At 42.4% G+C, this 13819-nt stretch overlaps 1 protein-coding gene across 1 annotated transcript; it reads right to left on the bottom strand.

Moving 5' to 3' along the window:
• Positions 1–441: 441 nt before the first annotated feature.
• LOC132210493 (extracellular calcium-sensing receptor-like) lies at positions 442–11722 on the bottom strand. Its single transcript, XM_059650832.1, has 7 exons — positions 11613–11722; positions 8065–8350; positions 6171–6380; positions 5550–6137; positions 4026–4253; positions 3093–3216; positions 442–1340 (listed from the first exon to the last, which is right to left on the bottom strand). The coding sequence occupies exons 1-7, from the start codon at positions 11720–11722 to the stop codon at positions 442–444; spliced, it is 2445 nt and encodes an 814-aa protein (XP_059506815.1).
• Positions 11723–13819: the final 2097 nt, after the last annotated feature.

Genomic DNA, 13819 nt, shown 5'->3' with positions numbered 1-13819 from the left:
CTGTACCTTGCAGGTGTTGAACAGAACTTGGGAAATCAGGAGGTGAATTATAGTATTACTAGTCTCAGATCTGTTCGGGTAGCCACATTTTTTGCAAACGGGTCAGCTGAGGTTTCCTGTCAATTATAAGTTTTGTTTGTTTTTGATGTTTCAAGCAAGGATGTATTTCTTGCCCATTTCTGATTGCTACTCAGAAAGTGGTGAGCTCCTTGAAACGTTGTAGTGTATCATCAGGACTTTGCTTCTTGATAATCCAGCGACGGTAGTGCCGTGTAATATATCAATGTTATTTTAATTTGTTGCAGCAGACCAATCTAATCAAGCTTCTGCGCTCTGCCTGAATCCGAGTAAAATCAAACGCCTGGTAAAGGAGCAGTCAATCTGATTACCTGCTCATTTCTTGCCAGTCGAGTTCGATTTCATCATTTAATCTTGCCAATTTTAGCATTTATTCATTAGCATTCTTTTAGTATTCTTCTCTGGCCTCAGCAGAATTATGAAACATTTCGGGGTGAAAATACACAGAAGCAGCCCAAAGCTTGAAGACAAAATTGCAAAGATCTCCACTGCGACTGTGTATTTGCCTGGTGAGCTGACATAAGCTGGTATAAAGGCTATCCATACTGCGAAAAAAATCAACATACTGAAGGTTATAAATTTGGCCTCGTTGTACTTGTCGGGTAATTTCCTTGCTAGAAAGGCCAACACAAAACAGATACAAGACAAGATGCTAATGTAAGCTAATACACTGTAGAAAGCTGGCACTGAGCCAACATTACATTCTAAGATGATTTTAGTGTTTTGATAAGTGGTATTTTTCATGGGAAATGGCGGAAACTTGACTAGCCACATGACACAGATTCCAGCCTGGACACTAGTACAGAAGAAGATGACAGTCCGCTGTTGAGCGGCACCAAACCATTTCATCACGTTGCTGTTGGGAAGCGTCGCTCTGAATGCCATCAACACCACAACAGTTTTAGCGAGTATGCAAGAGACACAGAGCACGAAAATGATTGCAAACGCCGTGTGCCTCAATGCACAGGACCAGAAAGATGGCCGACCAATAAATGTCATGGAGCACAAGAAGCACATAACAAGGGAGCTCAAGAGAAGAAAACTCAACTCAGAATTGTTTGCTTTTATGATAGGAGTGTTTCTGTGTCGAAAGAAAATAGCTATAACTGCGACCGTTAGACAAGCGCCCACCAACGCAATTACGCTCAATGTAATGCCTGTTGCATCTTCAAAGGAAAGATATTCGACTTCTCTGGGAATGCAGTTGATTCGTTCATCGTTTGACCAATCATCCGACGAACATTTTTTGCACTCTGCTGAATCTGCGGTTGGAAGAGCAAACGGGTCAGACATACGAAAAGAAAACGCTGGAAATATTCAGAAGGCGTGGCAGAAATAAATTGAACTAACGTTTCAGGTCGGACATGCACGACGTCAAAATTATAGAACGCTTCATTTTCCTAAATTTCCATGCCTACCGTGAACAAACTTCATGTCGTCATTTTAAAAAGTTCTAAATAAGAGGATGTTGAAGTTGGTCAACTGGGGGATTAGACCAGGGAATGTTCTCAGTTCCGATTCAATCTTTTTAACCCAATTTGAAGCCAGGAGAGCCCAGGTTTGACAACACAATCGTTAGATCCCACGTGCCTTGTCTTCTCGTCTAAGCTTTGCAAATGTGGCGGGGACCGAATGCATCCAGTTTTTGCAATCCCCAATGCGTTGCCTAAAAAGGCAGTGGCAGTAAGCTCAGCAAAAGCTTTGAAATTGATCTGGATAAATCCTTGCAAAGTTAAAAATGTAGAGCCGTGGGGGAAGAGCAGAGGGATTAGATTAGAAATAGAAACAAAAAGAAAAGTTGCTGGAAAAGTTCAGCAGGTCTGACAACACCAATGAAGGCGAATTAGAGTTAAGATATCCAGTCGGGTGGCCCTTACTTAGAACTGTACTGAGGAAGGGTCATCGGACCCGAAATATTAACTCTGATTTCTCTTCACAGATGCTGCCAGACCTGCCGAGCTTTCCCAGCAACTTCAGTTTTTGTTTCTGATTTACAGCATCCGCAGTTCTTAAAGAGTGAAGCGTATCTTTTTATTCTCTCCTGGGACGTGGACGTCATTGGGTGCCATCATTTATTATCCACTCTGTTTGCACTTAAGGAGGTGCAGACCGACAGCCTTCTGCATCCCAAATGTTGTACTTTGACCAACTGGGTTGGGTGTGGAGAGACTGAAGGAGTTTGGCTACAGTCATTTGAACGAGCTGCGAGGAGGCAGAGTCCCTCCTAGCCTGTATAATAGGAGCGGACTAATTTGTCTTTGTCTTTGTCTTTTTTTATTATTGGATTAATGGTAGATGTTGTTCAACGAAACAACACAAGTCAGATTCAATGAACGGCCCCGATGTAGGTGATTGGTTTTCTGTGATATTTAATACCAGACTCGGTACTTTGTGGAAAAAGTAAGCATTTGGCGCTTTTTTTTTCTCTAATGAGGCATTTGGGAAAGATGTTGCCCGATGAGGAATGATCTTCATGGGTCGGGGAATATTAAATTCAGTTTAGATTGTACTGAGTGGAAATGTATTTTGTATGCTCGAGCTAAGGAACGGAAAATCAGCCAAGGCTCGTGGTTTCAATCTAGACACAGCAGCAACAAAGCAATTGTACCTGCACAATTAAGCGGGAAGACCAAACTTGTTCAGAATTTCCTCCATGCTTAAAATATCCAAACATTCATGAATTACAAGTGTCTCAACTAAAGAGTGAGGCTTTTTTTTATTCTCTCCTGGGACGTGGGAATCACTGGGAGCCATCATTTATTACCCACCCTATTCACACTTGAGGAGTTTCAGATCGACAGCATTCTGCTTCCCATATGTTGTGCTTTGACCAATTGGGTTGGGTGTGGAGAGACTGAAGGAGTTTGGCAGCAGTCGTTTGAACCAGCTGCGCGGAGGCAGAATCCCTCCTATCCTGTAAAATCGGAGCGAACTAATTTGTCTTTGTAAGCCTGTCAGCTGTGCAGGTAACTGCAGACGTCTCTTTACATTAAGTGCGTATAAGTGAGTATTACCTGTTTCATTAGTAATCTCCCCGTCAGCACATGGCACACAATCAAAGCAACAAAGAGGCTCGCCGCTTCGAGGCGCTTTTCTCATTCCAGGGAGGCAGCTTTCACTGCACGCAGATTGAGGGGGCTGCACATAAGAGCAAAAGACATAACCCAATAAAACAATCTGCCTCGTTGATTCAGACAGAAAAGATCATAAGATGGTCGATAAGACTCGTGTGATCCCATTTAACCTTGATTCTTCCTGATTGTTATTTGATGACATTTTCACTTCCCATCCAGTTCGCCAAATTCGTATTATTTCCGACCTAGAATGCAGTGACCGTGGCTTTCTCTTCATCTCTCACCAACGCGTCATTGGTCATATATAAACCTAGGACTGCAGATAGCATCACATTTGACCAATAGCATGGTCCACAAAATCTGTAAAGCGCGCTGAATGGGTGTGAGGTTTTGGGGTGTGGAAGGAGGCGGGCTTGCGAAGAATAGGATGTTGCATATTCCCAGTTAATAATAAAAACCAAAAAAAATGCTGCAAGCATTCAAAAGTCCGCCAATATCTGTGGAAGGAGAAAATTCCTTTTTCGGGATTCGGTGGATATATTATGGTGGTTTTCACTCACAGAATCTGATGTTCTCAACAGTCTGCAGGTGACTGTTACTTTCGATTAACTTTTGTGGACACACCTCTGACGAAGGTGGGAGTTGGACCGGATTTTCTGACCCAGAGGTAGTTTCTGACCCAGAAACTACCTCTACACCACAAAATTGGTACAACTAAGTGCCAATTAAGTAACTCGTTCCTTCGTTCATTTTGGTTTCCATAACCATTGCACACATTGCCAGCAGTTGATCTTTGAGCACACATCTGCTACCATTAAGCACATTGGGGTCAGCTTAGATCTTGACACAAGAGTTCGGCCCTCCTCATCATACCTGAGTTTTGCCACCAGTCCAAACGATGGAATGTTCATCCAGAGAAAGTTCCTGTCCTGGGATTGCGAAGGAATCAAAACGACCAACCTGGACATACTTCACCTTACCACTGGTACCTCTCTGACAATTAATCATGTCGTACGATGCAATTGCATCTCCGTTTTCATCAAATCCTATTTCCCCTCCAAACTGGTCGGTGAATCTGACTTCCTTTAAGTAATGAAGGAGCTGTATAAAGATATTTTTAATAATAAGAAATGGAAGCAGGAAGCGGTCAGGAGTCTAGACCAGTGTTAAGTAAGATAATGGTTGTTATCGCACCTCAACCGATACTTACCACGGGATCTGGAAATTATTTTGTACTCAAAAATCTATTCAACCTTTTCTAAGATATATCCAATGACTGGTCATACAAATCTAGGGTAGAAAATTACAAACATCCATAACCCGATGAATGAAAAAAAAATCCACTCTTCATTCCAAAATGTTAACTTTTTCAAATGATTAAAACTGAATAATTTGTCAATAATCAAGGGGGATATGACAATGTAGCTAATCAGAACATTACAGTTCCACCCCTCCTCTTTGATCACCTCTTTTTTTAAAATCTCTTTCCACCCAAAGGAAATGTTGATTATTAAAACGCACTCTTAAGGTGCGAGTATCACTGGTGAGGCAATCATTTCTTGCCAGTCGAGCAATCCTAGTCAAATGTTGGTGTGCGTTCTTCTTCAATGATTGGGCAGCAATCTGATGCAACTTCCAGGCTATGTCAGACTAGGGCTCTTGTAGTTCAGATCTGGTACCCATACCTCTGAACCAGTAGGACTGGACTCAAGTCCCACCTGCTCCAGTACAGTAACATCTCTGAACAGGTTGATTAATATATATCTATGAAGACTCCGAAGCAGATAAAGATGGAACACTTCCTTCTCAAAATGACATTCGTGAACTGGGCTTTATGTTGACGACGATCCGATGGCTCCAAGGTCAACTCAGTATTAAATTGGCTTTTATTTTCTTTCCATACTTTATGAACTGGATTTCGAGTATCTTAGAGCTATGGTAGGACATGGTCGCCAGTTTTTTTGAATTATTTCTCCAAAATGTTTCGGTGGCTAATACAGTGTCATAATAACTGCCCACTACCTATATTTGGAATATATGTAGTTGGCTAAAATCTCCTGTGCTTTTGATTCTGTTGGTAGTTCAACCAATCTCCTCCTTCCCTCAGTCATCTCTTGATCCCATTATCTAATCGATTTTAAATCCCAACTAGATTCCCACGATCTCACCTTGCTTGATAATTAGGTTATGATGGATTGAGAAAGGCATTTTGTCCATCTTCATTCAGACATGAGGCATGCAGAGCTGACACCATTGGAATAATTATATTATATATTAGGTTGTTTGATCTTTGCCTTGTTACATTTACTTGTCTACAATTTTTTTCATACGTTAGTTTTAAATAAGAAGTAAAAATCAAAACGTCAGGTCTCGGATGATTTTTCCACAACTGCTCACCTGCCACGGTTTAAAGTTGTGTATACTTGCACAACTATTGTTTATAAACGGCCCTTTGCCGCTCTCACACAAGCTTAAGCGATTCAGTGCGTGGGCAATGGCATAGACGCCTTTGTACACGTTGTATGATACTCTGAGCTGTGAGGTATCAGAGTATATGGTGTCGATACCTTCAAGACTCTCCGATCCCGTGCATAAACGGGCCCTGGTATATGATCCTTCGGTGGTATTTTCAGGCAGTTTTAATTTACATGCAAACAGCTCCTCCCAGAACACGTTTGTATAGCTACTGCCCTCGTGTGGGGAAGGTTTCACCCCGAGGAGAAATTCTCGAAGGCCAGGAATTTCTGCTCTACGAAATGAAAAGCCAATCGCTCCTTCCAGATACGGCAAGAATTGTTCTGTATAAAGCACAGCCCCAGTGATCCAGGCTTCACTAGCAAGCCACTGGATGCCAGTCACATTTTGTCTAGCGATCTCCTGAACGAGTTGAAGCATTTCCCTCTCGGGGCTGAACACGACAATAACCTTGGCTGATGATCTTTTTATCACAGCCACGATTTGAGATATCTTATCCGGGTTGTAAATCTTCGGCAGAATGTATGAGAAAGCGACACAAACGCCAAACTCGGTGACCTGTTTGATGAATTGCTGGGTCCCAAATCTCCCGTAATCGTCGTCATTAGCAAGAGCCCCAATCCAAGTCCAGCCAAAGTGCCTCACCAGCTGCGCCAAAGCCTTGGCCTGAAAATAATCGCTGGGCGCTGTCCGGAAACACGCCGGATATTTACGTCTTTCACTCAGGCAGGTACATGTGGAGAAGTAACTGACCTGTAAGAGGCAAAGGAATGCGATAGGATTTATTTCAAGACAAAATCAGGCCCATCAAGAAAGAGGTACCATCCAGGGCCTAACCCACAATCTACTATGTATAGTTTGAGACCGATTAGGGGCACGCTGGCTCACAGCGAAGACCCAGACAGACAAGACTTGGCCAATAGTCCAACATTGCAGCCAATCCAGCTGAACCCAATCAGGACACAAAGCTGATCTGAGAGTCTCTGCAGGGCAGGTCAATGAGGGACTATTAGAGAATATTATTCTATAAATTGCCGATTCGTTCGCATCGCTTGGCAAGGAAATTAAAGTATACCGAAGTTTATTTCACCGAATTCTGCCCGAATCGTTTATTCTTTTGTCATACTGCAACTAAATCTGTTCGATCCAATGACAAGATAATGAAATGTGAGGCTGGATGAACACAGCAGGCCCAGCAGCATCTCAGGAGCACAAAAGCTGACGTTTCGGGCCTAGACCCTTCATCAGAGAGGGGGATGGGGTGAGGGTTCTGGAATAAATAGGGAGAGAGGGGGAGGCGGACCGAAGATGGAGAGAAAAGAAGATAGGTGGAGAGGAGAGTATAGGTGGGGAAGTAGGGAGGGGATAGGTTCGTCCAGGGAAGACGGACAGGTCAAGGAGGTGGGATGAGGTTAGTAGGTAGGAGATGGAGGTGCGGCTTGGGATGGGAGGAAGGGATGGGTGAGAGGAAGAACAGGTTAGGGAGGCAGAGACAGGTTGGACTGGTTTTGGGATGCAGTGGGTGGAGGGGAGAGCTGGGCTGGTTGTGTGGTGCAGTCAGGGGAGGGGACGAACTTGGCTGGTTTTGGGATGCGGTGGGGGAAGGGGAGATTTTGAAGCTGGTGAAGTCCACATTGATACCATTGGGCTGCAGGGTTCCCAAGCGGAAAATGAGTTGCTGTTCCTGCAACCTTTGGGTGGCATCATTGTGGCACTGCAGGAGGCCCATGATGGACATGTCATCTAAAGAATGGAAGGGGGAGTGGAAATGGTTTGCGACTGGGAGGTGCAGTTGTTTATTGCGAACCGAGTGGAGGTGTTCTGCAAAGCGGTCGCCAAGCCTTTTCACCGATCCAACGACAGTTGAGTTCTTATTAAATTACTCTCTCCACTGTAACATTTCATGAACTCACCGAAGGCACTGAAACATCTCTGTTGCATCATTTATAGAAGTGCATTTTCAATGTGTTCCGAATGTGTTTGTGTTTTGATATCAAAAAATGTCGAACTAGCTTGACAGTTATACCCAGAATAGCTGCAGTTGGTTGAAACAATAATACCAAAGCTACCCGATAAGCAACTTGGTTGGCATATAACCAGCTATTCCAAAATGTCTAATTCTGGCCTTTACACATCTGTCCTGTCATTCACCCCTCTGTAGCGATCTTGTCAACAGCTGCCAAGACTCCGTGCCTTGGAATTCTCTCCATTAACCTCTCTGTCTCTCCATTTTGTTTTAAAATGCTCCGACGCTTTATGTTACACGACGCCAATATATGCATCATCACGCCCCTCTGAAGCACTGCGAGCTCATTTACCATAAAAAGGGTTTTGATAGTGCAAGTAGTTGCCCTCGTTCAGAGTCAAACCATCTGGCGGAACGACAGAGAAACTGGCACCAACATGATAAAGGAGGAGATTACAAATCATAACTTACAATCGGAACCTGGAACGGCCCTGTTGAGCTTGCAATAATACTGGACTGAAGAGATCCGGCTTCCCCGATTATTGCTTGAACAGACGCTGCTCCGTTGCACGTGCTGTTTTGCACTTCATCTCCAACATCACTGAGCAAAGACATAGCTGCTCTCAGAGCATACATATCACAAGTGTCATACACCTTATAGCCCAGAGTAATACTGGGCAAAATGTTCGGTTCCCTGTTGATTTCTTCAATGGTAAAGATCATCGTCTGTAACCAGCGAAAGGCTCTGAAATCAAATCTGTCCAGCATATATTAATTCAGTATCACAGGCCTGAGATATTCCTTAATTGGTTGCTCGACTAATACGTTGAAAGCTTTTTTTTATTACGATGGTTCTTTGGAGAGATATGAAGTTCGAAAGCCAGAAAACATTGCGCATCCTCAAACTTCTTTGAGAAATTAACAAAGTTTTAGAGAGTAAAGAGTTTTAAGTTGTCCCCGTGTGTTTATTTCTAAAGATTCAACTAATTCTCTATTTTATATAAAATACAACAGACCAATGTGAGTAAGTGATACGTGCTGTTGCAGTCTTGCTTGGTCGCACAGCCGGGCCATTATACAGGGGCGCTGGATTGGAACATATCAAACCAGCTAAAGTGCTCATTTCATTAATTTTAAAAGTTATTACTGAATTGACTTCAACTGTGCATTCCTACAACACATTCCAGAACATAACAGCAAAACAAGTTCACATCATTTCTTATTTTAGCCAGTTATTTAATATCTGTATGTTCTGTTGATTGCTGCTTCAGCCAGAGAAAGCAATTGCTCCTTTTTTTACTCCAGAAGAACCTGCAGACGTTTGGACTCTTCCAAAGCCCAACTGACCTTTACTCTGATCACAAAGTTTACAGTTTGTGTTGTTCGTCCACATAACTGAACTGTTTCAAGCCTGCTACCTTTCTAACTAAATGTCAGCTGCACCCTCTCAAATACTTCGACTTATTTTGAAACGTCTTGGATGCCCAGAACAGCACACAATATTCCAGTTTGGGTCTTACCTGTGACTTACTAACTTTTGCAAGATGTGTACATACTTGCTCCCATTGCAAGAATAAGGATCCCATATGTCTTTTGAATAACTTCCTCAGTTTGACCTGCTATTTCCAAGGGCTATAAGACCATGCAACATAGAAGCAGAATTAGGTCATTTAGCTCATCCAGTCTTCTCCACAATCTTATCAGGGCTGATATGTTTGTCAACGTCATTCTCCTGTTTTCTCCACATTCCCTTGATCAACTTACTAATCAAGAACCTATCTACATGCCTAAAATACACTCAATGGCTATGTCTCCAAATCCTTCTTCGGTAGAGTTGCATAAAGTAACCACCTTCTCCCTGAAGAGATTCCTCCTCATTGCAGTTGTGAAGTGTTATCTCTTCACTCTGAATCTCTCCTACTAGTCGAAACATCTTCACCACGTCCACTTATCTTGGCCTCCCAGTATTCTGTAAGTTTCATTGAGAGCTCCCTTCTACCTTCTAAACTCCATTAAATTCAGACCGAGAGACCTCAACAGCTCCACATATGCCAAATTCTTCATCCTGGGGATGATTCTTGTAAAGCTCCTCTGGAATCCTTCCAATGGCAGCACATAATTGATTGTTACTTCAACCAGAAAAACCATTTCTCCTTATTTAGAACTTACTTTATACTTTTGAACTCTTCCATCAAAGCCCAACTGACTTTCTCATTCCATGTATCAGACTGGTAAACCTCTTAACTGTTGACATACTTCTTCAAATAAAAGACCAAAACAGTGCACATCCCTCAGATGCATCTCACTAGTGACCTGTATCCTGATGCATATACAACAAACATTTGGATTCATTTCCCTTTGCAATAAATTAGGAACAGTCTATTTGCTTTCATAATTATTTGCTGTGTCTGCACATGAACCTTTTCTAATTCATGCAGTTACACATGTAGATATGTCTGCACTTTGGAGCTTTGCATTTTTTTTTAATTCTTCATGTTAAAATGGATAATTTCACATTTTTCTTCATTACACTTCAAATCGGGATCTTTGCACATTCAATCGGTATATCCATGTCGTCCTTTACCTTCTGATTCTTGTTAGCCAGCCAATCATCTATCCATGGCAACATGTACCCACCACACCAGAAACATTTATTTTCTCCAGTAACTTTTGACGCCACACTTTATCGAATGTTTTCTTATTAATGTTCTTGAGGAAGGGAAATTTGATTTCCTCATGTAGTCTGGCCTTTATGGAACTGCAGACCAACAGAAATGTGCATCACTGTTAATATGCTAAAAGCTGCATTCAAGAGCACAGCTCATGACTACTTTCACAAGGACTGTGAGGAATAGGACATTAATATCATGCATTTAGCAATATGAAATCATACAAACGAAACTCTTCCAAACATTCACTCAGCAGATCTGTGCTTTCTGGACTCAGAAACAAAGGGTCAAAGTAACATAATACAACAGCCAATAATTGTCAAGAAAGACGATTCACAATAAAGAATGAGAAAGAAAACGTCATTCTTCAGAGAATTAAGTAATTTCAGTTAGGCTGTGTCAACATATTATGAGGTAAGACGGCAGGCCTCTTAAGCAGGGGGTATTTGAAGCCAAGCCTTCAAGGCCAAAGGTAGAAGTACTTCCACTGCACCACAAGACCACGACTACTTGTGCATTAGTGATATTTAAATCAATATGTTCAAACATTTTATGACACCCCGGAACTCGATCTCCTGGCCCAGAGATAAGGACGCTACCACTGCATCATAAAAACCCAATACCTTATCCATTGCGTACTGATTCGCCCCATCTATGCTTTCCGAGAAGTTTTGCGCTCGTCACTCTTTTGAATTTTTTTTATATCTCGTGTGCAATATGCACCACTTCCTTCCCTTCTGCTCCTCCCTTCATTCTCCGCTGTTCTAAGTCAAATCATCGCAGCAGTTTGCGAGTCAGACTCATTGTTTTACGGATCCTAATGTTCGAGAACTCATTCCGTGCCTCAGCTTTGTCTTACTTCCAAATACTACAGGTACAAAATTCAACTTCGATTGGGGGTATAAAGTGGAATACTGCGAACTGGCCGAATTTTATTCGCCTGTAAATTCGTGAAAACAGAAACAAAAATGGGTGCGCACATTAGCGAGTTACGGTCGGTAAAGATCATCCAAAGTTGAACTTGACCCAAGCTAGAACTCAAATTACTGGAGAAACTCAGCAGATCCGTCAGCATCTGTGAAGAGAAAATAGAGTCAACGTTTCGAAACCAGTGACTGTTTTTCAGGATTCAAAATAGCATCGCAGCGAGATCTTGTGCTCAATGCCTAGTTCCTTGATTGATTTGCTCAAATCCTCTACTCTTCATCACGCAGGTGTTGACTTTCATTGTAACTTACAAGCATTCTTCATTTTATTTTCGAATTCTGGTGTTCCAATGCTAGTAACTGGAATCACAGGGAATAAACGATTAAATGCGTGAACAACATGACCATCAACCTTGTGACTCACCCTGTGCAGCTGAACGCGTTAGGTTTTGTTCTGTAGTGAAGATCTGGTACATTAACGTACAAACTCAGGGGGAACATTCCCCCAATGATTATGTCGCTATCCAGTGTCATCCCGGGAGAAAGTAAGTGTTCTTGTAGTTTGCATACAGCAGTTGCTTTGAATTGGGGCGCGAATATGGAATGCAGAAAGACTAAAGCGAATTTCCAATACATTGCAACATACATAAAGGCAGGTAACAGGCTAAAATGCTCTGAATATCATTTATCTGCCTCTTATATAGACGTATTAAATAGATAAGACCTTGGGGGTTTCAAAGGGAATCTTCATTTAACCCAGAACTTAAAGTACAGCCCAGAACTTCATAAATAAACATTACATTTTCCCCTGTTGCTGTTTGTGTTTCCTGTGTAATGTACAGGGGAGTGTATTAAATGATTATCATTAAGTACAGTCACACCTGAATAATCCCAGATAACTATTTCAGTCCAATGGGTATAGGATGTTCTTTACATTAATCATATTGAAAGAGATTCCACCTGATTTCACACCCTCTTAATTAAACAGTTTCTGTAAACGAAGAGAAAGAACAGGTTAAAGTGTTCTCCATGCAGGGGGATGGGAACCAAAATTGTAGTTCGAATATAGAAAAGGTTGAGAGTAGGGAGGTCCGAAATAAAGTTTCAGGGAAGCAAGATGGCACCGGCAAGCAGGAAGTTGGATTGAAGTGTGTCTACTTCAATGCCAGGAGCGTCCGGAATAAGGTGGGTGAACTTGCAGCATTGGTTAGTACCTGGGACTTCGATGTTGTGGCCATTTCAGAGACCTGGATAGAGCAGGGACAGGAATGGTTGTTGCAGGTTCTGGGATTTAGATGTTTCAGTAAGAACAGAGAAGATGGTAAAAGGGGCGGAGGTGTGGCATTGTTGGTCAAGGATAGTATTACAGTTGCAGAAAGGATATTTGGGGACACATCAACTGAGGCACAGTGGGCTGAGGTTAGAAACAGGAAAGGAGAGGTCACCCTGTTGGGAGTTTTCTACAGGCCTCCGAATAGTTCCAGAGATGTAGAGGAAAGGATAGCAAAGATAATTCTCAATAGGAGTGAGAGAGACAGGGTAGTTGTCATGGGGACTTCAAATTTCCAAATATTGACGGGGAACACGATAGTTCGAGTACTATAGATAGGTCAGTTTTTGTCCAGAGTGTGCAGAATGGCTTCCTGACACAGTATATAGATAGGGCAACAAGGGACGAAGCCACATTAGATATGGTATTGGGTAATAAGCCTAGCCAGGTGTTAGATTTGGAAGTAGGTGAGCACTTTGGTGATAGCGATCACAATTCTGTTATGTTTACTTTAGTGATGGAAAGGGATAGGTGTATACCACTGGGCAAGAGTTATAGCTGGGGGAAAGGCAATTACGATGAGATTAGGCAAGATTTCGGGAGCACAGAATGGGGAAGGAAACTGCAGGGGATGGACACATTAGAAATGTGGAGCTTATTCAAGGAAAAGTTCCTGTGTGTCCTAGATAAATATGTACCTATCAAGCAGGGAGGAAGCTGTAGAGTGCGGGTGCTGTGGTTTACAAAGGAGGTGGAATCTCTGGTCAAGAGGAAGAAGAAGGCTTATGTTAGGATGAGATGTGAAGGTTCATTTAGGGCACTTGAGGGCTACGAGGTAGCCAGGAAAGACCGAAAGAGAGCACTCAGAAGAGCCAGGAGGAGACATGAGAAGTTGTTGTTGGATAGGATCAGGGTAAAACCTAAGGCTTTCTATAGGTATTTAAGGAATAAAAGACTGACTAAAGTAAGATTAGGTCCAGTCAAGGATAGTAGTGGTAAGTTGTGTGTGGAGTCAGATGAGATAGGGGAAGCGCTAAATGAATATTTTTCAACAGTATTCACTCTAGAAAATTACAATGTTGTCAAGGAGAAAACTGAGATACAGGCTACTAGACTAGGCGGGATTGAGGTTCACAAGGAAGAGGCATTAGAAATCCTTCAGAAGGTGAAGATAGATAAGTCCCCTGGGCCGGATGGGATTTATCCTCGGATCCTCTGAGAAGCCAGGGAGGGGATTGCCGAGCCTTTGGCATTGATCTTTAACTCGTCAATGTCTACAGGAATAGTCCCAGATGACTGGAGGATAGCAAATGTGTTTCCCCTGTTCAAGAAGGGGAGTAGAGACAACCCTGGTAATTATA

Source organism: Stegostoma tigrinum, chromosome 14 (genome assembly GCF_030684315.1).
Source record: "Stegostoma tigrinum isolate sSteTig4 chromosome 14, sSteTig4.hap1, whole genome shotgun sequence".
NCBI classification, from domain to species: domain Eukaryota; kingdom Metazoa; phylum Chordata; class Chondrichthyes; order Orectolobiformes; family Stegostomatidae; genus Stegostoma; species Stegostoma tigrinum.
Note: the sequence above shows the minus strand (reverse complement) of the source record. Positions and strands in the feature narration are given on the sequence as shown.